At 43.8% G+C, this 22,391-nt stretch overlaps 1 protein-coding gene across 1 annotated transcript; it reads right to left on the bottom strand.

Moving 5' to 3' along the window:
* Window positions 1–539: 539 nt before the first annotated feature.
* Cmbl (carboxymethylenebutenolidase homolog) lies at window positions 540–20,809 on the bottom strand. Its single transcript, XM_055618991.1, has 6 exons — window positions 20,654–20,809; window positions 8,683–8,915; window positions 6,046–6,153; window positions 4,674–4,816; window positions 2,247–2,338; window positions 540–1,109 (listed from the first exon to the last, which is right to left on the bottom strand). Exons 2-6 carry the CDS (start codon window positions 8,895–8,897, stop codon window positions 930–932), a joined length of 738 nt encoding a protein of 245 aa, XP_055474966.1. The 5' UTR covers window positions 8,898–8,915; window positions 20,654–20,809; the 3' UTR covers window positions 540–929.
* Between the last annotated feature and the right edge of the window lie 1,582 nt (window positions 20,810–22,391).

The raw sequence follows: 22,391 nt of genomic DNA, 5'->3' as shown, positions 1-22,391 counted from the left end.
TTTAGCAGCTCAGATGTCCTGTTGGGTTTTATTTCACAGCTGAGAGGACTGAGCTACCCCTATGAGAAAGCAGAGGCAGGGGAGTCCTGACTGTAGAGGTCCATGATTGTATTTCTGGGTTGCACCAGCACTTGCAGGGCTAATGAAACCAGTGCTGGAGGCTGAATCCTCTTGTTCCCCGTAACTTGCTGGCCAGTTAGCTCAGGTGCCAGTCAGAACTGGCTTGGGCAGCCTGTGCCTCCAGCATATGCTTAGAGGGAAGTTGAGGCATAGGTACCTTTTTGGCTAAGGTGCATGGTTTGAGCCTGTGATGTCAGAGCCAGCCCATACACACTGGCAATTTCCAGTCTCAGTAGATCCAGTGAAAAGCAGAACATGGCTGATTAAATCTGGAGCCTCGTTCCTTGCCACCACCAAGTCCAGTAACCATGAGTCCTCAGACCCACTTGGTGGAAAGATTTTCTCAAGTTAGATCTGATCTTCACATGTAGCACTTGCAGGCACTCATTCATGTGTTTGTTTAAAAGTGAAGCTACAGATTCACAAATTTAAAATATCACTTTATTAGGTTGAATAATTGGATCTAGGAACTAAGTTTCAACACTGCTCCCCAGAGTCACCAAAGCCCATAAACTACTTACTTAACAACTCATGATCCTCCTGGCTTTGTATATGAATTGCCTTAACAGTGTTCACTACCAGTTTAAGGCCATATCTGAGAGTCTAGCTGGTCCCTGGATGACCCCAGATTCGCCTAATAATTAAGAGTTATGCTATCATTTGAGTTCTATAAGTATTGAGCATTTATTTAGTTTCTATTGTATTTATGTTTCAGAAGAATTTTAGGATTCCTATATTTTACATAAAGAGATCATGGTTAATTATTTCCAGGCAAATTTTGATAACAGCTGTTTTATGCTTAAGTGGTGTTAAATGTACTTGTTCAGCCACTCAATGAGATTCCTCCGAGCCTCCTCAATGTAGGGTTTGTCAGCAGGGGAGCAGTCTTCTCTCTTCCGATGCACAAAGCCGTGAGTTTGCCCAGAAAAGGTTTTTACTTGGTAATTAACTTTACAGTGTTCTTTCAATTTCTGGGTCAGCACAGAAACCTAGTACACCAAAAAAATTATAAAAATGTGAGGATGACATAAATTTTAACCCTCTAATAGCTTCTTCCATTCCTTTTGTTTGTTTTTTTTTTTTATTGTTTTGAGACAAGGTCTCCGTGTGGCCCTGGCTGTCCTAGAACTCATTATGTAGATCAGGCTGGCTTCCAGCTCTGCTTCTCATGTGCTGGGCTTACACGCACCACCACGCCCAGCTAGAGTCTTCTGTTCTATGTAGTACATGTTCATAGGAGCCAACATCATGCTTTGTGCAGTGAACAGGCTTCACAGCTACTGAATTAACAGTGCGTAGCTGCTGTTAGGAGTTACAGACCAGCATAATGATGTCATGCCAGGTATAGAAGTTCCTGCATTTACCCTGGGGCTGAGACCCAACAAATCCACTGTGAGTTAAAATACTGTAGGTCAAGGGCGAACTGGACACATTTTTAATCCCAGCAGTCGAGAGCTAGGCAGCCAGGTCTCTGAGGCCATTGTGGTCTACCTTTGTCTGAAAAGAAATGTTGAGTGGTGGGGCACATGTGTGAAGCCTGCTGAATTCAGTCCCCAACAGGAGGCACGGTGGCCACTCAGTATAGCTGTCGTACTGGCCATCCTAGCTAGGCACAGCACATTGAGACCACTACTGCTTCCCTAATGACTGGCCTGATGAAAGATACCTTTTGCCCCAACTATCGACACTATGAGACCATATACATGGGTGGCTAGGCCAAAGAAATGGTCTCAGATTCAAAGTTGGTCTATGTGTTACTCTTGCGCATAGTAAAACTGAAACAAACCAAATGATCTTGAGGACTGCTGAAAATCATTTGTATGGAGACCTTTTTAACTTGGACTTTTTCCTAATCCACTTCCTGGGTTTATATGTCCATCTCAGACTATGGTAGCTGGTGGGTTACCATGGAGACCATTCCTTCTCAGTGAACAGGCTGTGTCAGGAACATACCATTCCACTATCATTCTAAACAGAAACAGACCCATGCTGGGCTTAAGTTCCATTCTTAGTAAATTTTTATCATTGGAAAACAGTCGAAAGTGATAAATTAGTTCTTTAAAACTTTCTCCAAAAAATGTCATGATAAGCTATTTAGATATGCAAATGAAAGGCTGCCCACTCACCTGCTCAAGTGGAATCACAGCATCATTTTCTGCAAAAATGAACAAGGTTGGGTTCTTCAAATTATAAACATCTTCAGAATCTCTGATGATGCCTGAAAATAGAGGAGGGAGATTGACTTCTGCAGAAAGCTGCCTGGATTTGGTGTGGTTATCCAAAGTAAAACATATGGTTAGTCTTTTCATGTGTGGGGTGAGGGGCATATGCATGTATTCATGTGCACGTCCTCATGGGATCTTGTGTACACATGTATGTATGTCAGGAGTCACCCCATCTTATTTTTGCCAGTTTCTCATAACCTAGAGCTCAAAGATTTGTCTAGGCTGGCAGTGAATCATCTCAAGAGGAAGTGTCTTTCAGACAGCTCTGTCCTCACAAACCAAGGGACAAAAGGGACCCCTTCTGTCTCCACCTGCCAAGTACTCAGGTAACAGACATGTGCAACCCTCCCCAGCAGATTTGTAATGCTGGGAATCTGAACTCGGGTCTTTATGGATAGGGCCAACATGTCACTGCCTTAACCATTTCCCCAGCCCTCAGTTTGTTTTATTTTTAGCAATTCCACAGCAGCCTGACCTGTGAGATTCTGTAGAAGTTCAACTGGTTTAAACAAATCTTTCTACTCTGCACCTTGTTCAGTAGGAACCAGTCCAATAAATTTGACTGTGGGCTGCTCATTATGTCTGAGACACATCAGGTCATAAGTTTCAAACCACTCTAAAGTTTCTACAAAGTTATTCAATAAACTAGATAGTTGTATTCCTAAGAACAACATCCACTGGACCAAGTTGCTTTTCAAACAAGACCCCAAGGATACAATGTCTGTTCTGCAAGTTATTGTGTAACATTCAGGATTCATCCTGGTCTCTGCACTCTAAAGGTTAATCAGTGTAAAGTATTGCTCTGCCAGGCTCAGGGCAACCCACGGGTGTGTTTGCTTGGGTTTTTAAAGCAAGTCCATGTACTGTTGAAAGAAAGGCCCACAACCTTTGTGAGATGGCCCACAACCCACATAAAGTTGTTCTTTGGCTTTAAAATACAGGCATTGTTGCGTGCAGGACCACACATGCACATCATCATGATTTTAAAAGATGAGAGGAAAGACAACTTTTTCCCTGCTTCCTGCCAGTGTGTTAGCAAAGCTAAGTAAGGCACAGCATTTCTACTCCCTGATAGTCCTCTCCAGAAGGCAGGAAGCCCCAGGAAGGATGGTAGTGCTCCCTGCCCAACTCTCAACAGCCACATATTGGACATTCAGACCAATTCCTGCCACTCAGGTGCTACATAGCAGCAGCCAACAGGTGGCGCCAAAAAGTCATGTACCCAAGAGTACCTTTAAATTCACCATAGACACCTTGGCCTTACCGTCGGCTGGCCTCATACTAGTGATTCACTGCATTTGTTTTGTTGTGAGATTAGCTCTTGCTATGTAGCTTGTACTGGCCAGACAATTTCAGGTCTGTGTTAGCCTCCCAGGTACTGGGTTACCAGTATGTGTGCCATGCCTCCACTTGGTTTCCTTTTATGTAAGGAAATAGTGTTTTTTTTCCTTAGTACTAATAGAAGATGAACTGCCATGTCAAGGAGTTCAAGCCCCAGATAAGAACAGCTTTTGCATATGTAACTTTGAAATATATTTATTTTTGACATATTTTAATCTAGGTGCCTTTAAATTGTATATTCAGTTTACTATTTCTGTCAACAGAGAAAGGGTTTTTATCTCATGGTTAAAATAACTTTGTTTTCTTTTGGTTAAAATCTAAAAGTTGAGGCTGAAGAGATGACTCAGCAGGTATGAGTACTAGTTACTCTGAGAACCCAGATTCTGTTCCCCGCACCCACATGGTGGCTCAGAACCATAACTATAAAGGGGATCTGACAACCTTCTTGCCTCTGTAGGCACCAGGCACACACATGTGCACATACATGCAGGCAACATACCCATACAAACTTTTTAAAATCTACAAACTTAAAAAAAAAAAGTTAAAGCTGCTGTTTGTACTTTAAAATGTACTTTGCTTTTTCTTTAGTGTGTGTGTGCCACATGTGAATTTGCTGGTGCACAGATATACATGTGGGGGTCAGAAGACAACCGTGGATATGTTCCTGGGGAGCCTTTCAACCTAGATTTTTGGGACAAGAATTTAGAACTTAGAAGTAGGCTAGGCAAAGTGCCCAATAAGCATAAATAAATAAATAATCACCCGTCTCTGCCTCTCTTAACATGGATTCCAGGGAACAAATTCAGGATCTCATGCTTGCAAGACCAGAAATCTACTGATGGAGCCATCTTCTCAGCTCTATTTTCAAGTCTAAAAACCATGCTAAGCTTGTCTATCTCATGCATTCAGGTTTTGTATTGCAGCATGTGGGAGAGGCCTGTCAGCCATCCTCCTGCATTAACTGACTAAGATGCACTGGGCACTTACCATAGACAGACACCCCCGCCCTGACTTCTGGGTATGTCATCATCACCTGGTGCACAACAATGCCCCCCCAGCAGAAGCCTACAATGCCAATCTTCTGGGCATGGCACTGTTGTTTCAGATACCTCAAGACAGCATCGACCTCTCTAAAAGATAAAGAAAAGGCATTGGCAACGGCTGATTTGTGACTTTTCAAGGTTGCTGGTAACTGGAATGTCTCAGTGGATGGTACTTGAAGTTTTTGATTTGTTCAATGGTGGGAAACAGAATTCCTAGAAGGAAGCTGTGACTGCAAGGCTGACTCGATGCTTACAATCCAGCGGCTGGAGAGAGTCTGAAATGCTGCAGGTCAAGAGTCTGATTATGATTTATCTTGAGCTGCCTTTAGCCCAGTAATGCACCATTCCTTGCCCATCTCTCTGTTGGCTCTAATTCCTGTAATTAGCAGACAAGGCTGAACCTAACGTCCTGATAAGCAGATTTAAAAAAAACTTTACAGTGTGTCAACTCAACAAAACCCTATTTGCCACCAAACAGAGAGCTAAGAATGCTATCAGATAGCACCTAGGTCCCATAGCTGAGATTTCTGTGCTATGTTGTAACCACCTAATTAATGTTTCCACCAGTGTATTCAAAAAATGTCTTGATTTACAATCTATCTTTGTCCTGTTACTATAAAAACTTGCTAACACTGCTTCCATGGTGGAGTGGAATTTGGGGTAAGCTAAGTCTCTGTGGCTCATACCTGGCCAATCAGAGAAGAGCATTATCCTGGTCAGAATGATGGGTTTCCAGGGTGGACTGCAGAGCCCATGGGGACAAGGTGGGCGATGCTGCTCTCCAGGTCGCTGGGAGAGAGGCTATGGAAAAATTGGCTGTCTCTGAGGTGAGAGCTTTCCTGAGGATAAAGCCAGCACACAGGAAATGAGGCTGAGCAGCGATGAAGAATGAGAGCTGGAGATATTTTAAAGCTGTGAGCTAATTCCTACTTAAACCCCAAACTACTTTCTTTGGGTCTATAAACCAATAGCTCTTTTAACTGCTGATCCATTTGGAATAGATAGTCTGTCACTTGCAAACAAGCACCTAGGTGGACGCAGGACTTTGAACTCATAATTTCTCAGGGAGGCGAGCAGCTATGCTGGGGCAGTGTAGCAAGGAGGGTGTGTCAGCCTCCATCCTCAGCTCATACAGTGTGCTGGAGCAAAACTTTTCCATCATGCTGTCAGATGGACTTTGTCTAGGGCCAAGTGAAGCCTCACACAAAGAGGGAGAAAGGGAGAGAGAGAGGAAGGAAATCTGGTTTTGAAGCTCAGCTCATCTATCCCCTCCTTGAGCTACATCAAATACAAAACCAAGCCTGTTAATAACTTACCGATTGATTTTTCTGGCATTTCTTGATTTCAACCACTCAGGGAAAGTGGACCAGTCACCAGATGGGTCCCAAGGCTCTTGCCCCACAAAGAAGTCTGGAACAATAGTTCTGTAAAAACATGGGTATGAATCAACCTTTGAGTCGCCTGGACTCAATGTTTGTCCTGGTTTACTAAATGCCTTGTTAGGTTGCCAATTCAAGGCAGGGGAAAGGAAGAGCCTGGGCCATGGAGCAACCCCTGATTGCAGCAGAGGTCCCCTGGAGCAGGGCCAGATTGCCTCAGATCCTACAACTGCCAAGTACATGCACAGCTTCTAGCAGCTTCCGTGTGACCATGCTCCAGCAAGTGAGAAGGCCATCAGCAGGGACACTTCTCAAGAGCTGTTCCAGTGCAGGAAGAGGGAAACGTGGACCCATGGGCGAGGGGTTGGTACCCTCAAAGGTTCTTCCTGCCTCCATGGAGTTAGGTGTTCCCCTGAGGCCAGCCCAGGACTTTCCTGGCCTTGAACACTGGCTTTGGCGAAAGGGCACCCACAAGGAATATGAGGACACATTTAGTCACTGTGAACAAGCAATCTTCCCTAGCCTCTGCACAGGCTGCCAGTTTCCTGCCCACAGAGTAAGGTCCACAGCAGGTTCTAGAACAGGCCACAGAAAGAATAAACAAGCGAAGACTAATACCTAAGGTTGTCCTCTGACCTCTAAATGCTCACCATGGTGAGCATGAACCTGCAGTTATACACATGTATATACATCATTGCACACATACACAAATCATATAAAGGATCAAATGACAGATTACCCAACTACAGGCAACTCATAGTTTGGAAATCATGGACTAATCCTAGTACTTGGGATGACAGAGGCAGGATTACACATTGGAGTCCATGCCAGTCTCCTAGAAGCCAACTCAGGAGGAATGGCACCAAGGCCATGATCTCCCAAAGTAAAGAGTTACCTGTAGCTGTGACTCAGGGGACCAATCCCTCTGCTGCACAGGTGGGGAGAGCACCCAGGCTCTCAAAAAGTTCAGGTCCATCTCTCAGTTCCACCCTGTACTGTACTGAGAACTTGACAAGTAACTGACTCCCCCCCCCCCCCAACTTTTTGGTTTTGAAATTTCTAGACAGGGTTTTTGTTTTGTTTTTATAGCCTTGGCTATCCTGGACTTGTTTTGTAAACCAGGCTGTCCTCAAACTCACAGAGATTCACCTGCCTCTGCCTCTTGAGTGCTGGGATTACCGGTGTACACCACCATGCCTGGCATAACTGACCACTTTTATCTTAAGATTTATTTATTTTTATGAGTATGCGTGTTTGTCTGCATGTATTATGTAGACTATGTACAAGCCTGGTACCTGTGGAAGCCAGAAGAAGGTGTCAGATCCCCTGTAACTAGTTACAGATGGTTGTAGGCTGCCATATGTGTTCTTTGGAACCAAACCTGGATTTTCTGCCAAGTCATCAAATCCTTTTAACCACTGAGCCATCTCTCCAGCCCCTGGACTCAACATTCTTGACCAGACAGACAGACAGACAGAAGTATGCACTGCCCAGCCTCAGATTGTTTGAAGTTCAGTAAAATGAGTGCTGTGAATAAGACAGAGCCTTGTTATCTCTCTGTTCATATTATATATTCTCATTGTAATCAAGGACTCACCTAAGACAAGAGGTGTAAGTCACATTCAAGCAGCTGCTTAGAATTCACCCAGAGCAGCTAAGAACCTCTGTCTTCTTTCCCAATCTGCAACATGAGGACAGTAACATCCATCCCTCCCAGGGCTTTGGGACCATATTGGCTATTATAGGTTTATTTATAGGCTTCCCTCGGGTAACCGTCCAGTCTCCTCAAGGCCACCATCATTTTATCCCTTGAAAGGTTTGCATCACATCTCAGTGAGGGAAAGAAGACAGGCTCACCCTGGACTTTCATCTTTCTTTGGACTGTGAACTCAAGTTCCCAGAAAATAAGCCACCTCACCTGTGCAAAGGACACTGCTAGTCCAATGAACCGAACTGGAATGTCACTGTGCAGAATTTGGAATGCTGTGGGTCCAGGACCCAATCCTGTCTTTATCCTTCACTACCACTCTGCACTTGACTAACACCCCTGTGACCATCAGCTAAATCTTTTTGGACAGTACTAACAGAGCAGTATTGCCCACCAACACAGGAGCTGGGAAGGTCATCAGATATTATGTGACACCTACAGCAGACAGTGTTGCTGGCACTCACCTACCCGATTTACCCTCCAAGCAGACCTGTGAAAGCCACCCTTAGGCTGAGAAGCTTCAAGGTCAACAGGTGAATCTAATGAGTGTGCACAAGTATGTTGGCCTGTGCCTGGTTGGGACCCTTCATGGGGAGAGAACCCTCTGTCCAGCATGTCTGGAGGGCCAGGTACCCCTGGGGACCTAATGCCTGGAGATCCTATTGGGAATAGTTGGCTCCACAAGGTCAGTGTTAAATTTTAAAAGACAGTTCCCACTTCCCACCACTGATCACTGAGATAAACAAATAGCTAATGTAAATGAGACTATAACTCAGGATGTGTGGGGGTTTTATCTTTCTGAAGGAAACAAAATGGAGCACAGAAATTCACATGAATTTAAGCAAAGAACAGAACTTCATACATACGTGTATCCGTTTCCAGCGATCATGTCAGCCATATACCTGGTGTTGGGCAGCTGCCAGCCAAATATATCCTGGACAACAATCACGGCTTTGCCTGCATCCACAGGGGACCGTGTGACATATGCCTTGATGTGCTCAACCTGAACTTCCTGGCCCATGCCACCATACTCCAGCCTGTGACCAATGTCACATGGGCAAGGGTTAGCTTCATTAGCCATCGGGGTCTTGATGTCAGGCTACAGGGAGAATAAAATATTCATTACATGCTGAGTGGTACAGATCTAAAGATAATCTATACTTTTAAAAACTATCAGCAGGATTACTGGGGAAAAAAATCTAACTCCACCTATGATATTTATTCTGAAATAATTCAGTGGTGTGATAGCTAGTCTTGACTGTGATTGTGATGATTGAATTAGGAGACACCTAGGGGTTTAGTGAACTTGTCATTTCCAGAGACAGTTAGAACATGGACAATAGACAATTAGGACCTGTTCAATGGGTTAGTCCCTTGACAGTTTTGTATCAGGAATATACAAACATGCTTTCATGAAGCATTGGTAAGGACAGGGTTTTCAAACACATGTAAACAAACTTCCCATATGTTAATTTTGGTATAAATCTCAACAAATACTTTATATAAATGTTATAAGTGTAATAAAAAATCAAACTGGAAAATGTAGCTCAGTTGCTAGAACATTCATCTAGTATGCCCGGAATTAGATTCCTGGCACTTCATAAACCAAGTGTGGTGTATCTGTAAAACCAATGAAGTCAGGCAAGCATAGGGAATAATTTAGCAACTTAGGACTCCACTTGGGTTGAGCTGTGCACACACTTCTCTTCTGATAACATACCTAGCAGCCGAGAAAGCTTACGTGCATATACTTTGCACAAATATCCTCTCTGGACAATGTGATCATTACCACCGAGGATTCCCACTGGCATCAAAACTATATGCACAACCCCTCAGAACAATGGAATAAGTTTCTCCTCTTCTTAACAGTTATAAAACTTAGATTCTAGTCAATCATGCCCCAGCTGTGTTACAGTAGGAGGGGATGTTCTGGTTCCAACTGGTTTGGGAGCATTTGCGATAAAGCAAACTGTATCCTCTAAGTGAAGTTTTAGAAAGAATCCTGTTTGCCATCTTGTGCTTAGTCACAATTGAGCATACATGAGACTAAAATTAGGTGCATTATGGGAAGGGACATACACGATAAATAAAGGATTACATTACTAAATAGAGAACCACTAAAACAACAACCCCCCCCCAAAAAAAAACAAAACAAAAAAACAGGCATAGTTGCACATGTCTTCAATCCCTGTACCTGGGAGGCAGATGCAAGGAAGTTCTCTGCAAGTTTGAGAACAAGCCTAGTCTACGTAGTTCCAGAACAGCCAGAGCTACATAGTAAGATTCTGCCTCAAAAACAAAACAAAACACAAAATGGAAAACCACCCAAATCATCCCCCTATTAACCAAATGTTCCCTCTTTTCAAACCACAAAAAGAATGCCCGAGCCATGATCAGAGCCCTTCAGTCCTTTTTTGAGCCCTATGCCCTGGTTTCACTCTTGGACCTGTTCTATTGCTTTGTTTTAAATAACATTCCCTTGATACTTGGAAACTGTGTGAACCTTTATTTCAGTTCCTTGAATAAGAGACAGAAAGCCTGAAAAAAGACAGACCCTGACCACAGTTACTCTGGTTGGTAATTCAACATCATTTGGAAGATAGAGGCAGGTGGATGAGAAGTTTAAGGTTATTCTCAGCTACACAGGAAATTTGAGGACAGCTTGGACTATGTGAGAGAGACCCTGTCTAAAAACTAACTAGCTAAATATGATAAGATCAAAATAAACTTAAAAGGTTTGTAAATCAATTAAAATGGCAACAGTTTATTTAAAAGGTGGTAAGTCAGTACACTGGACTACAGGGAACTCTTCAGTCTACACTGTGTGTGTTCAGGAGGACAGAGTGAAAATGAGCTCAGCCTCAGGAAACCAGGGAGAACATAGCGAGCTTGGTGAGTCCACCAAGGCTGCTGTAGCAAAATACAACAGCTCAAAAGCAACTGCATGGTCCTGAAGACTTTGGGAAGGAGAAGCCCACGATCAAAGTGACAATGGCTGTGCTGTCTGCAGCAGGCACTCTCTCTGACCCACCGCTTCATAGCACTATCTTCAAGATTGCTTTTCTGTGTAATTGCTTTGGAAGTACATGTACATTCAGATATAACAAATCCTTCAAAAAGACAAACAACAGAAGAAACTAACGACATTAAATTCTGACTCTTTGAACAGTTCTAAACCAGTCTTATATACAGCCAAGTTGTGACAGAGAGATAGAGAGAAAGAGACAAACAGACAGAAAAATCAATAAGCACAGGCATAAAGTATGCAGGTGCAGAGGAGATCAGTGGGTGAGGAAGACAAAAATTATTTTTAAAAATATCTCTTTTTTTGAATTTTATTTTTTTCTTATCAGTTACATTTTATTAACTCTGTATCCCAGCCGTGTCCCGATCCCTCATTCCCTCCCAGTCCCTCCCTCCCTCCCTCATCTCCACCGTGCCCCTTTCCAAGTCCACTGATAGGGGGGGACCTCCTCCCCATTCATCTGATCCTGTTTTATCAGGTATCTTCAGGACTGGCTGCAAAGCTCTCCTCTGTGGCCTAACAGGACTGCTCCTCCCTTGGGGGGTGGGGAGGCCAAAGAGCCAGTCATTGAGTTCCTGTTAGAAATAGTCCTTGTTCCCCTCACTATGGGAAACCAATTGGTTACTGAGCTACCACAGGCTACATCTGAGCAGAGGTTCTAGGTTATATCCATACATGGTCCTTGGTTGCATGTCAGTCTCAGAAAAGACCCTGTGCCCAGATATATTTGGTCCTTGTGGAGCTCCTATCCTTTCCCCATCAGACTAACTCCCCTTCTTTCTTATGATTCCCTGTACTCTGCCAAAGGTTTGGTCATGAGTCTTTGCTTTGAAAACACTGCTAGTTAGAGTCTTTCAAATGCGCTCAATAGACTCCTGTCATACGTTCAATGCACATCCCATCTGTCTTTCTAAACGAGGATTGATCATCTTACCCCATGTCCGCTCTCTTGATTATCTTTTTTAGGTGTACAGATTTCATTATGTTTATCATATCTTATAGGTCTATATAAGTGAGTATATACCGTGTTTGTCTTTCTCCTTCTGGGATATTTCACTCAGGATGATCTTTTCTAGATCCCACCATTTGCCTGCAAATTTCATGATTTCCTCCTTTTTGATTGCTGAGTAGTATTCCATTGTGTAAAAATACCACAATTTCTGTACCCATTCCTCCGTTGATGGACATCTGGGTTGTTTCCAGGTTCTGGCTATTACAAATAAAGCTGCTACAAACATGGTTGAGCAAATATCCCTCTTGTGTACTTGAGCAAACTTTGGGTATATACCTAGCAGTGGTATAGCTGGGTCTTAAGGAAGCACTATTCCTAGTTGTCTTAAAAAGCGCCAGATAGATTTCCAGAGTGGTTGTACCAGTTTACATTCCCACCAACAGTGGAGGAAGGTTCCCCTTTCTCCACAACCTCTCCAGCATGTGTTGTCCCTTGAGTTTTTCATCTTGGCCATTCTGATGGGTGTAAGGTGATATCTCAGGGTCGTTTTGATTTGCATTTCCCTGATGGCTAATGAGGATGAGCATTTCTTTAAGTGTTTCTCTGCCATTCGATATTCCTCTGTCGAGAATTCTCTGGTTAGCTCTGTTCCCCATTTTTTAATTGAATTACTTGGTTTGCTGCTTTTCAGCTTCTTTAGTTCTTTGTATATACTCGATATTAGTCCTCTGTCAGATAAAGGGTTAGTGAAGATTCTTTCCCAATCTTTAGGCAGTCGTTTTGTTTTGATGACTGTGTCCTTTGCTTTACAGAAGCTTCATGTTTCAGTTTCATGAGGTCCCATTTATTGATTGTTGCTCTTAGAGCCTGTTACTGTTGGTGTTCTGTTCAGGAAGTTGTCTCCTGTGCCAATGAGTTCTAGGCTGTTCCCCACTTTTTCTTTTTTCCACATCCAGTTGGACCAGCACCATTTGTTGAAGATGCTGTCTTTTTTCCATTGAATGGTTTTGGCTTTGTTCAGCACCTGCAGAATGTTACTCATTGTTGTCTTCCGGCCTCTCCATGAATGTATACACATGTGCACAGGTATCCCATACATATGTACACCCACAAACAGACACACACATGCACAAAGAAATAAAGTAAAACATAAAACATCTGAAATTAGTGAGGAAATTCCATGGAACCAAGGGTAAAAAGCACAGGAGGGAGCTGGACGTGGTGCACACCTTTAATCCCAGCACTCGGGAGACAAAGGCAGGTGGAGCTCCAGGCCAGCATGGTCTACAGAGTGACCATGTTCCAGGACAGCTAGAGCTGTTACACAGAGTGTTACACAGAGAAACACTATCTTGGGAAAAAAAAAAAAAAACAATAACAACACAGGAGAGGATTGTGTCCCCAGGCTAACTGTGGGGGCCAAAGTTGCTTCATTTGTGCATAGCACTGAGAGGACTAAGAACCAGATGGGGAGAACTAAAGCCAGGAGGGAGCTGTCCTCACACCCCAGGCCTTGCTTTTCCAGCAGGGTCCTGGAGATGGGCACAGGTGTCAGGTGGTCAGAAAGGCACAGCAGGGCTGTTAGGTCATCCCAGAGACCATCAAGTCAGGGTCAATCCACGTGGGAAGGACATACTGACCAAGGAAGGAGCAACAGAAACCACACAGAGCAGCCCAGCTGAGAAAACAAGTCACATGGAGCCCCTCCCAGAACAGCAGAGATCGTAGCCCAACACTCAAAGTCCAAGTGGAGAATGTAGCATTAGCCTGTTCTATGCACATGCAAGGGGAGAGAGGAGACAGCTTTCCTTTAACATTGGACTATGATGGGATTTCTTAAACGAAACTCCAAAATCATAACATCAAGGAAAAGATTAGTAAATTTTAACTTACTTTAACCAACCATTAAGGAAAGAAAAAAAAAAAAAATCAGTGCTGGAGAGATAGCTCTGCAGTTAAAAACACTTACTGTTCTTGCAGAGGACCGGCGTTCAGTTCCAAACACTCACATTAGCTGACCTGTAACTCCAGTTCCAGAGGATCTGAAGCCCTCTGATCTTTGGGACAACAACATGCATGCAGTGCACATAAACATATTTAGGCGCACACACATACACACACACAGATATAATGAATAATTCTTTAAAGAAAAAAAAAAGCCAGGGGATGGTGACACACACCTTTTATCCCAGAGGCAGGTGGATCTTCATGAGTCTGAGGCCAGCCTGGTCTACAAAGCAAATTCCAGGACAGCCAAGGCTACACAGAGAAACAAAACAGAACCAAAACAAAACTGAGGGGGGTGGAGAAAACTATAGAAAATGGAGTGGCTATGTAAAGATGTGGAGGACTGTCTTATAATTGGTGAAGGAGAGGTGCTATGTTGCAGAGTCCTATCTTTCACAGACAAATGACATCTATACAGATGAAGTGACCAGATATTTGGGACTTGTTACCCACTGTAGTGGGGCTAGAAGAGGGAGATGTTCCAAGTTTCATCAATCTTTGGTGTTCAAAGATGCTCTGGTCTCTCTACTTGCATATACTTGAGCTTGTTCACAAGTTTTTAAATGTTCACTAAAAAGAAGATGATAAAGTTACTAATAATTAAGATGAATAATAAGATTAAAAGACAAAGGGTTTGGTAACACACCTTTAATTTCAGCATTCAGGAGGCACAAGCAAGCAGGCAGATCTCTTGAGTTTGAGGCCAGCCTAGGCTACATAGCAAGTCCCAGGCTAGCCTGGGCTATAAAGATTCTGTCTAGAAAAAAATTAAAAGGCTCTATAAAAACTAGATGTGTGTCCTCAAGAAAGTCATGGTGATGTGTGAACACTACCACACATTAGTGAAGAAACGACATTCTTTTTTTTTTTTTTTTTTTTTTCAAGATAGGGTTTTTCTGTGTAGCCTTGGCTCTCCTGGGCTCACTTTGTAGACCAGGCTTGCCTGGAACTCAAAGAAATCTGTCTGCCTCTGTCTCCCTGAGTATGCCACCCCGCCTAGCTGAAACAACATTTTTATTGGCACTCAAGGCAGCAACAATTGGACACAATGTAACTACATACCAAAAAGAAAAAAAATTTTTTTGAGACAGGATTTCTCTGTGTAGACCAGGCTGACCTCAAACTCAGGGACCTGCCAATCTGTGCCCCTGAGTGCTGAGATTAAAAGTGTGCACCACTCCACTGGGCTCAATTTTGAGTTTTTAAATTGCTGTAAGTTAAAATGTGTCCTTTTCATATACAGATATTGAACCCTGAGACCTTTATTAAATCTAGGGTCATGGCAGATGTACCACATCAAGTGGGGTCATCCCTAAAGCCAATGGTGGTTCCCTCACAATAAAGTGATTTGTCCATGCACATAGACATTCAGGAGAGAAGACCATATAAAAAGGCTGACCACTGGAAGCCAGAAGCAGCTAAGACAGGAAAGGAGCCCCTCCTACAAGTTGAACATAGCTTTGTCGATGTCTTGGAATTCTCACCTCCAGCACTCCAGAAAACATAGTGGTGACAGAAAAGAGAGCAGGGAGAGGGGGGAAGACAGAATATATCAATATTGGACTAGATATCTGTGGTTTTCAGCCTTTGTAATGCTGCAGCCCTTTAACACAGTTCCTGAAGTTGTGAACCCCCACCATAAACTTATTTCATTGTTACTTCATAACTATAATTTTTCTACTGTTACGAATTGTTGGGCTGATAAAGTACATAGGTATTAAATAATTTGCTACATTCTATTGAATATTCTTAGTGTTTCAAATTTACAGAGGGCAAGTGAGAGTTTTAAGAGAAAAGAAATTAAGACGTTCAGTCAAGCAAGATGAGTAATTTTTTTTGCTTTTATGAGCTACTTAGAGAATGATTACCAGTCAGACATGTCACAAGACATGTCACAACAGCTCTGCATCAAGACCCATGCCCATTGCACTGCACCGAGAAGCGATTCCAAGGCTACACATAGGGAGGCCTGGGTAGCTCTACTGATAAGGCTCCTGGGCCTGAATCTGAGAGTCCAGGGTTCAGTTCCCTGCTACCTTTACAGGCAGCCCCTGGAAGTTTAAGAGTGGCTCAGACTGTGGCTCAGAATTCAGACAAAAGAGAACATCAAGAAACACAAAAAAAATGAAACAAGGCTAGACCTAGGGTGCATGCCCTGTGGTCCAATGCAGGGTGTGTTGCTTAGTTTTTTATCAACTTGACATAAGCCAGAGTTGTCTGGGAGGAGGGAATTGGAGCTGACAAAATGCCTCCATCAGACTGGCCTATAAGGAAGTCTGTAGGGCATCTTCTTGACTGATTGATGATGTGGGAGGGTCATGTCTGGGCAGGTGGACTGGATGGTTTTGTGTCAGCAACACAAGCTAGAGTCATCAGAGAAGAAGGAGCCTCAGTTGAGGAAATGCCTCCATGAGATCCAGCTCTAAGGCATTTTCTCAATTAGTGATCAGTGGGAGAGGGCCTAGCTCATGGTGGGTGGTGCCATCCCTGGGCTGGTGATCTGGGGTTCCATAACAAAGCAAGGCAAGGGGAGCAAGCCAAACAGTATTCCTGCATGGCTTCTGTTTCTGTTCCTGCTTCCAGGTTCCTACCATGAGTTCCTGCTTTGACATCCATCCGTGATGGGTTGTGATGTGACAGTATAAACCAAGTAAACCATTTGCTCTCCAACTAGCTTTTGTTCATGATATTTTATCTCAGCTATAGAAAGCAACTAGGACAAAAATTACAAGTTGACTTGGAAGCCAGCCTGGGTTAATGTTAGAGACAGTGAGAAAGAGAGACCTATCCCAAAACAAAAGATGGAAAAGAAAGAACTTGTTCCATGAGCTATTCTCTTACTGGCACTCTGCAGGGAGGAAGGACCCAAGGGAGTCTAGGCTTTCCAAAGCCACTGGCATTCTGACTTGAGCTCCAATTACAAAAGGAATTTTTACATCCAGGAGAGCCAAGTTTTTTTCTCCCACAGAATGGAGTAGAGCCAACATAGGCCCAAGAATGCCACGTGTGGAAGGCTGGATTCCTGCCAAGCTCTTTCACATGGTCTCAACTGCTGAGCCCAGCCTACGAAGCAGAAGCCAAGTGTACTCTGAACAGGGCAGGCCATTTCTATCCATGGACTGGCCTGTGGCAGTTCAGACTGAAAACTGGAAACATGCTTGATCCTTGGCAGCCCATGTTTTCTGGATTTTTGCTTTTCTCCATACACATTTTCTTTTTTTATTATTAATTAATTCCATTTAAACCTTGGTCTTAGACCTCTTCCTCCTCTCCTCCCAGTCCCACTATCCCTCCTGCATTCCCTTTCCTCTATTCCTCAGAATAGGAGAGGCCCCCCACCCACCCAGACATCCCAGCTCATCTATTTACTTGAGGACTGAGTTCATCTTTCTCTCCTGTGGCCTGGTAGGGAAGTCTCATCAGGAGGAAGTGATCAAAAAGCAGGCAACATAGTCTGTGTCAGAGATATCTCCTTCTCCCCTAATTAGTGGGCCCACATGAAGCCTAGGATGTACATTGGACTTATCTTCTTGGGGTCTGTGGATTGTAGCATGGTTATGCTGTACTTTATGTGAATATCCACTTATAAGTGAGTGCATACCATGTGTGTCTTTCTGGGTCTGTGTTACCTCACTCAGGGTGATCTTTTCTAGTTCCATCCATTTGCCTGCAAATTTCATCATTTCCTTGTTTTTAATGGCTGAGTAGTATTCCATGTATAAATGTGCCAGTTTCTAAACCCAGAATAGAGAAAACAATTCTATACAATAATAGAACTCAGCAGTACCTCCACACCTGACCTCAAACTATACTACAGAGCAACAGTAATAAAAACTGCATGGTACTGGCATAGAAACAGATCCGTTGATTAATTGAATCAAATTGAAGACCTAGAAATAAACCCACATACCTATATACACCTAATTTTTTACAATGGAGCCATACAATGGAAAAAAGACAGCATCTTCATTGTCTAACTGGATGTCTACATGTAGAAAAAATGCAAATAGATCCATACTTATCACCCTGCACAAGACACATTTTCTAAAAGACAAGTTTCAGGATAAAGAAAAAGTATCACTCCCATACAGATGTAAAAATGATCAATGGGCCTGGCTCAGAGGCTAAGTCTCAGGATCAAATGATCTGGGTGGGGACAAACCATGACACTCTAGGCTTCTGAGCTCACAAGTAGCACAAAGCACTTCTCAATATTACTAAAGCAATCAAAACATGAGGCAATGTTTGCAGTTAGCTAAGCAAATACAAGCAGAGGGAGGAAATGCTAAGACCTGATATCAGGTTTTATCATCTTTATTCATATAAAAAGGACCAAGAATATTCCTGTCAGGCCTTTGCCTTTTCCACAAAGATAATGTGTACATGTCAGGGCATTCCCTTCATGTCCTCGTTTTCAGATGCATTCATTCACTTATGGTAGTTCATGCAATTCTTTCTAGAAGGCCACCTTGTGGGAAGAATATTCTGCCCTCTGCCATATCCACAGTTCACAGTAAGTTCATGCCTGTCATGACAGAAGAGAAAGGGGGAGATGCTCTAACTGGCTGGAGTACATGCCTTCAAGAAAGTGAGATATGAAGTTCACACCGATACAAACTTTCTTCTCAATGGAGGGAGGAAGGAGATTAGTTGTAACAGGCAAGACATCATTTGGAAATCTATCAGCATACCAGTTACCTATGACCTACAGAGAATTGCAAAATAACTCAGATATATGGAATAGGACTGGACTCCAAGGGTCAGAGAGTGAGCCACAGAAGAAGGGCACTTTGCACTGAAGCATGGTTTTTTTTCTGCACATTACCAGGCCCTTCACAGGAGTGGCAGGGTTCTGTTCCTCCTGTGTAGAAGCAGGCTCATTAACTGTGTCTTTGAGCGGTTCTGTGGTCTGGACTGGCAGAGCCCCCAGAAGTCAGGGAGCTCTTTGTGGTACCATTTCCCTATAGAGTACATCCTGATGATAACTTCTCTGGCCACAGCCACAGTGGCCATTAGCAGAAGGTGTTGGATTCTCCCATAAACCCTGCAAATGTACAAGTCACAGGTTTCCTCCCGTGATAGGACATTTGTTCCACTACAGAACTGCTTCCTATAGGTAAATCCCTCTGTCAATTACAAGCCAAAAGGCAAAGTCAGCTGGGGGTATCACCCAGCTGATGGAGTGCTAGTCTGGCATGCAGGAAACCCTGGATTCAATCATCAGATCCCCAAAACACAGCATGGTGGCACAGACCTGTAATCTGAGCACTGAGGAGATGGAGAGACGTTCAGGGCTATCCTTGGCTATAGAGGGAGCTTGAGGCCAGCATAGGCTAATGACTCCATCTTTAAACTCCAAAAGGATTCCTGTTGTAGGTGTGATGTGCAGATTTCAAGGGTTCCCTCATCCCCTCCAATGGCTCCCTAACCCCAACTCCCAAGGATTCTCTCATTCCCTCCAAGGGCTTCCCATGTCTCCTTTCTCTCTGGGGCCTTCCCTTACCAGATATAAGTCTGCACTTTCTGACTTCTTTCTCGAGTCAGCTAGGACATCTGTCTCTTCTGTCGTGACTAACAAAACCTCTGCTATGTTTATAGCTGGAGGAATATCCACCATTTGTGGCAAAGAGTCTTTTAGCAGCAGAATTTGGTATTACTTTCTCCCCTGGAAGTCAGACACGGTAATAAGGTGTATTGGAGTTGGGGTGGGGGAGGGGTTCCTTATTTCATGCTCTGAGGATTTATGTAGCTCAGAAGCCAGATCACACGGTGAGTTGTCCAAAAGAAAGAGAGAAAAAGAGCTCAACAAGCTCAAGGTACAAACGATTGTAGCAGGAAGTACCCACAAAAAGGAATCACAGGCAAGCACTCAGGGAGCAAGGGCAAGTTTGATTCTGTAGAAAGATGGTGTTGACAGGAAGGGACTGGTGGTTTGCCAATTTAAAGGTTGCAGAAACTTCACTGATCCTGATTCTGAGTCCTGCACTGGAGAAGGCAGAGTCAACTCCTAGCCTTGGGTGATTCTGCTATCCCTCCTCCAAGTACTTAGTTTTCCTGACCATGTGTGCAATTTGCATAAGGCCCATGGTTTGGATGCCATTTGATAGAAAGCTAAACCCAAGGAGCACGTAGTGACCTCTTTCAACATGTCAATCACAGCCCTGTCTTTGGCCTGTTCTCTCTGTTGTAGGGCCAGCAGGCTGTCCTGTTGTATACACGGGGCTCCTTTCTGACTACCTTGTTGATGAAGGGCCCTGAAAACAACAGGTGGCCTTTCTGTCAGCAAGTGGATAGAAACTGCATTGGCCAGTCTTTACAGGGCCTGGGCCAGCCCCAGAGGCCATGGAGCATAAAACCGCACTGTCTTGGCAGGACTCACCCAGCATCATATTCTTATATGACAGCATCTCGCCGCCTCTGTGAGCCCAGAAGAACTGCTGCCAGACATGGGTACTGATTTTGATGCAAAATATTCAGTTTGTTCATGGTTCCATGTTCAAAAAAGAAAGAAAGAAAAGATACACTCGAATGCCCAGCCTAAAAATAGTATTTAAGGGGAGGGAAGAAGGGTTCTTCCTGGGAACTCAGGTTTGTCTACAAGCTCTCAGCTGTTTTAAAAACTAACATCTGAACACCTACAGAAAAATACACTCAGAAGTGGCTTCCTAGGACTGGTTCAGGTGGCCCCTTGCCTTTTTGCCAGTAAAATATAAATGGTCATGAAAGTTCATTTTGCAAGACAGACTTGGAAGTGCCTCACATTCTACACGAGCAAAAAGCCCTTTGCTTTCATGCAAACCCACTCGCAAGGTCCAGCAGGTTTGTCTGTCTCCAGAGACCTGCACCTACCTACCTTGTCGGGTGGTGAAGAGCAGGAAGGCAGCAGGAAGCACAAGCCCTGGAGCTGACCGAGTGAGGACGGACGGCAGGAGGGAGGAGCTTCGGTCTGCACGGGAAGTAGACGCGGTGATGGTGGCCGGTGGCCGGGTGACCTGCATTCCCGGGAAAAGCCTGAACCACAGGAGCAGGGAAGGAGGAAAAGGAGAGCTGAGATGGGGGGGTGGGGCGCTCGGTGGGGGTGGGGACTCTGGACGGCCCTTGGGCCGTCTTCCACAAAAGCAAAACGTTCTAAGATTGAGTTGTTGTTGTTGTTTAATGTTTTTGTTTGTTTTGGAGTGTGTGAAGAAGGTTTCGTTGGGATTTTTGTTTGCTTTCGTTTATTTTTTAATTTTTAAACTTTATTTAATGTGTATGGCATTTTGCCCGCATGTATGTCTAGTAGCCCCTAGACACCAGAAGAGGGCAGTGGACCCCTGGGACTGGAGTTATAGGTAGTTGTCAGCCTCAGTGTGAGTGCTCCAAACCAGTCTGTGCCCTCCAGAAGAACCACAGGTGCTCTTCACTGCTGAGCCATCTTTGCAGCCCCTTTTGTTTGTTTTTTAAACAGTCTCCCTGAATAATCTAGGCTGGCCTTGGATTTGCTCTGTGGCCTTATCTGGCCTTGAACTCTTAAAGCTCCTGTCACTGCCTCCAATGTCACTTCGCCATGGTGTGTGTGTCACCACACATACTATATGACTTTTTTTTTCTATTTTTCCTTTCTTTTCTTTTTTTAAAATATGTGTGAGTATTTTGCATGCATTTTGAATGAAATGAGGATATGAGCACTCCAAGGTATAGTTGAGAAGGTTTTTATTTTTTAAAGATTTATTTATTTATTATTTATACAGCATTCTGCCTGCACACCAGATCTCACTATAGATGGTTATGAGCCACCATGTGGTTGCTGGGAATTGAACTCAGGACCTTTGGAAGAACAGCGAGTGTCTTAACCTCTGAGCCATCTCTCCAGCCCGAGGAGAAGCTTTTTATTGTAGATATGAGGGAGAGTACAGCCAGAAGCATGGAAGAGTCCAGACTGAATATGGCCAGTAGAATAGACTCAGCCATGAGAGGGGAGAGGAGGGAAGAGCAAGAGGAAAAGAAGAGAGAGGGAGCAAAGGAAAGGGAGCCAAGAGAGGAAGGAACCAAGAGAACCAAGAGAGCACGGGGCTGGAATGGCAGAGTTATATAGGAAAAAGAAGCTGGGGGAAGGAAGAGAAGCCCTTTGCCTGGAGGGGTTTAGGGTAGAGGGCAGATGAGAAGAGCTGAGGGGAGCTCAGTTGGTAAAGTGCTTGGCTGCCATGCACAAAGCCCTGGCTGAGACTTTTCAGCACTGAAGAATACAGTCAGCGATGTTGCTATATACTTCCTTGACCAGCACTCAGGAGATGGAGGGCAAGAACAAGCTCAAAGCTTTCCTTGGCTACATGTCACCTTCTAGGCCAGCGTGGGTTACAATAGACACTGTCACATTAAAAACTAAAAGTTTTTTTAAGCATCGTTTACATCTTTGAAACTCTGTAGACAAGGAAATAATAGATCTGACTAATTACATATCATTTTCTCTATTTGCTAAATTTAGCTCCTTGAGCATCAGTTCTAGTCTCTGATTTAATAACGCTGTTATTAATAGACAGGATTTTATATTCTCAGGGCTCTGCCTTGCTGGAGTTTGCTAGTCTGTGGTGAGCCCAGCTTGAGGGGCTGAG

The sequence above is a fragment of the Psammomys obesus genome, unplaced genomic scaffold, assembly GCF_907164565.1.
Source record: "Psammomys obesus unplaced genomic scaffold, mPsaObe1.curated_primary_1811, whole genome shotgun sequence".
In the NCBI taxonomy this organism is placed as follows: Eukaryota; Metazoa; Chordata; class Mammalia; order Rodentia; family Muridae; genus Psammomys; species Psammomys obesus.
Note: the sequence above shows the minus strand (reverse complement) of the source record. Positions and strands in the feature narration are given on the sequence as shown.

Bases quoted from the DNA above. Each gene is read 5' to 3' on its own strand.
- Cmbl (XM_055618991.1), bottom strand. From the start codon at position 8,897: ATGGCTAATGAAGCTAACCCTTGCCCATGTGACATTGGTCACAGGCTG. The intron at 2,339-4,673 runs GTAAGTGCCCAG...CTCTATTTTCAG, and splicing joins GGCGGGGGTGTCTGTCTATG to GCATCATCAGAGATTCTGAA. The intron at 1,110-2,246 runs GTGAGTGGGCAG...TTGGTGTACTAG, and splicing joins CTGTGATTCCACTTGAGCAG to GTTTCTGTGCTGACCCAGAA.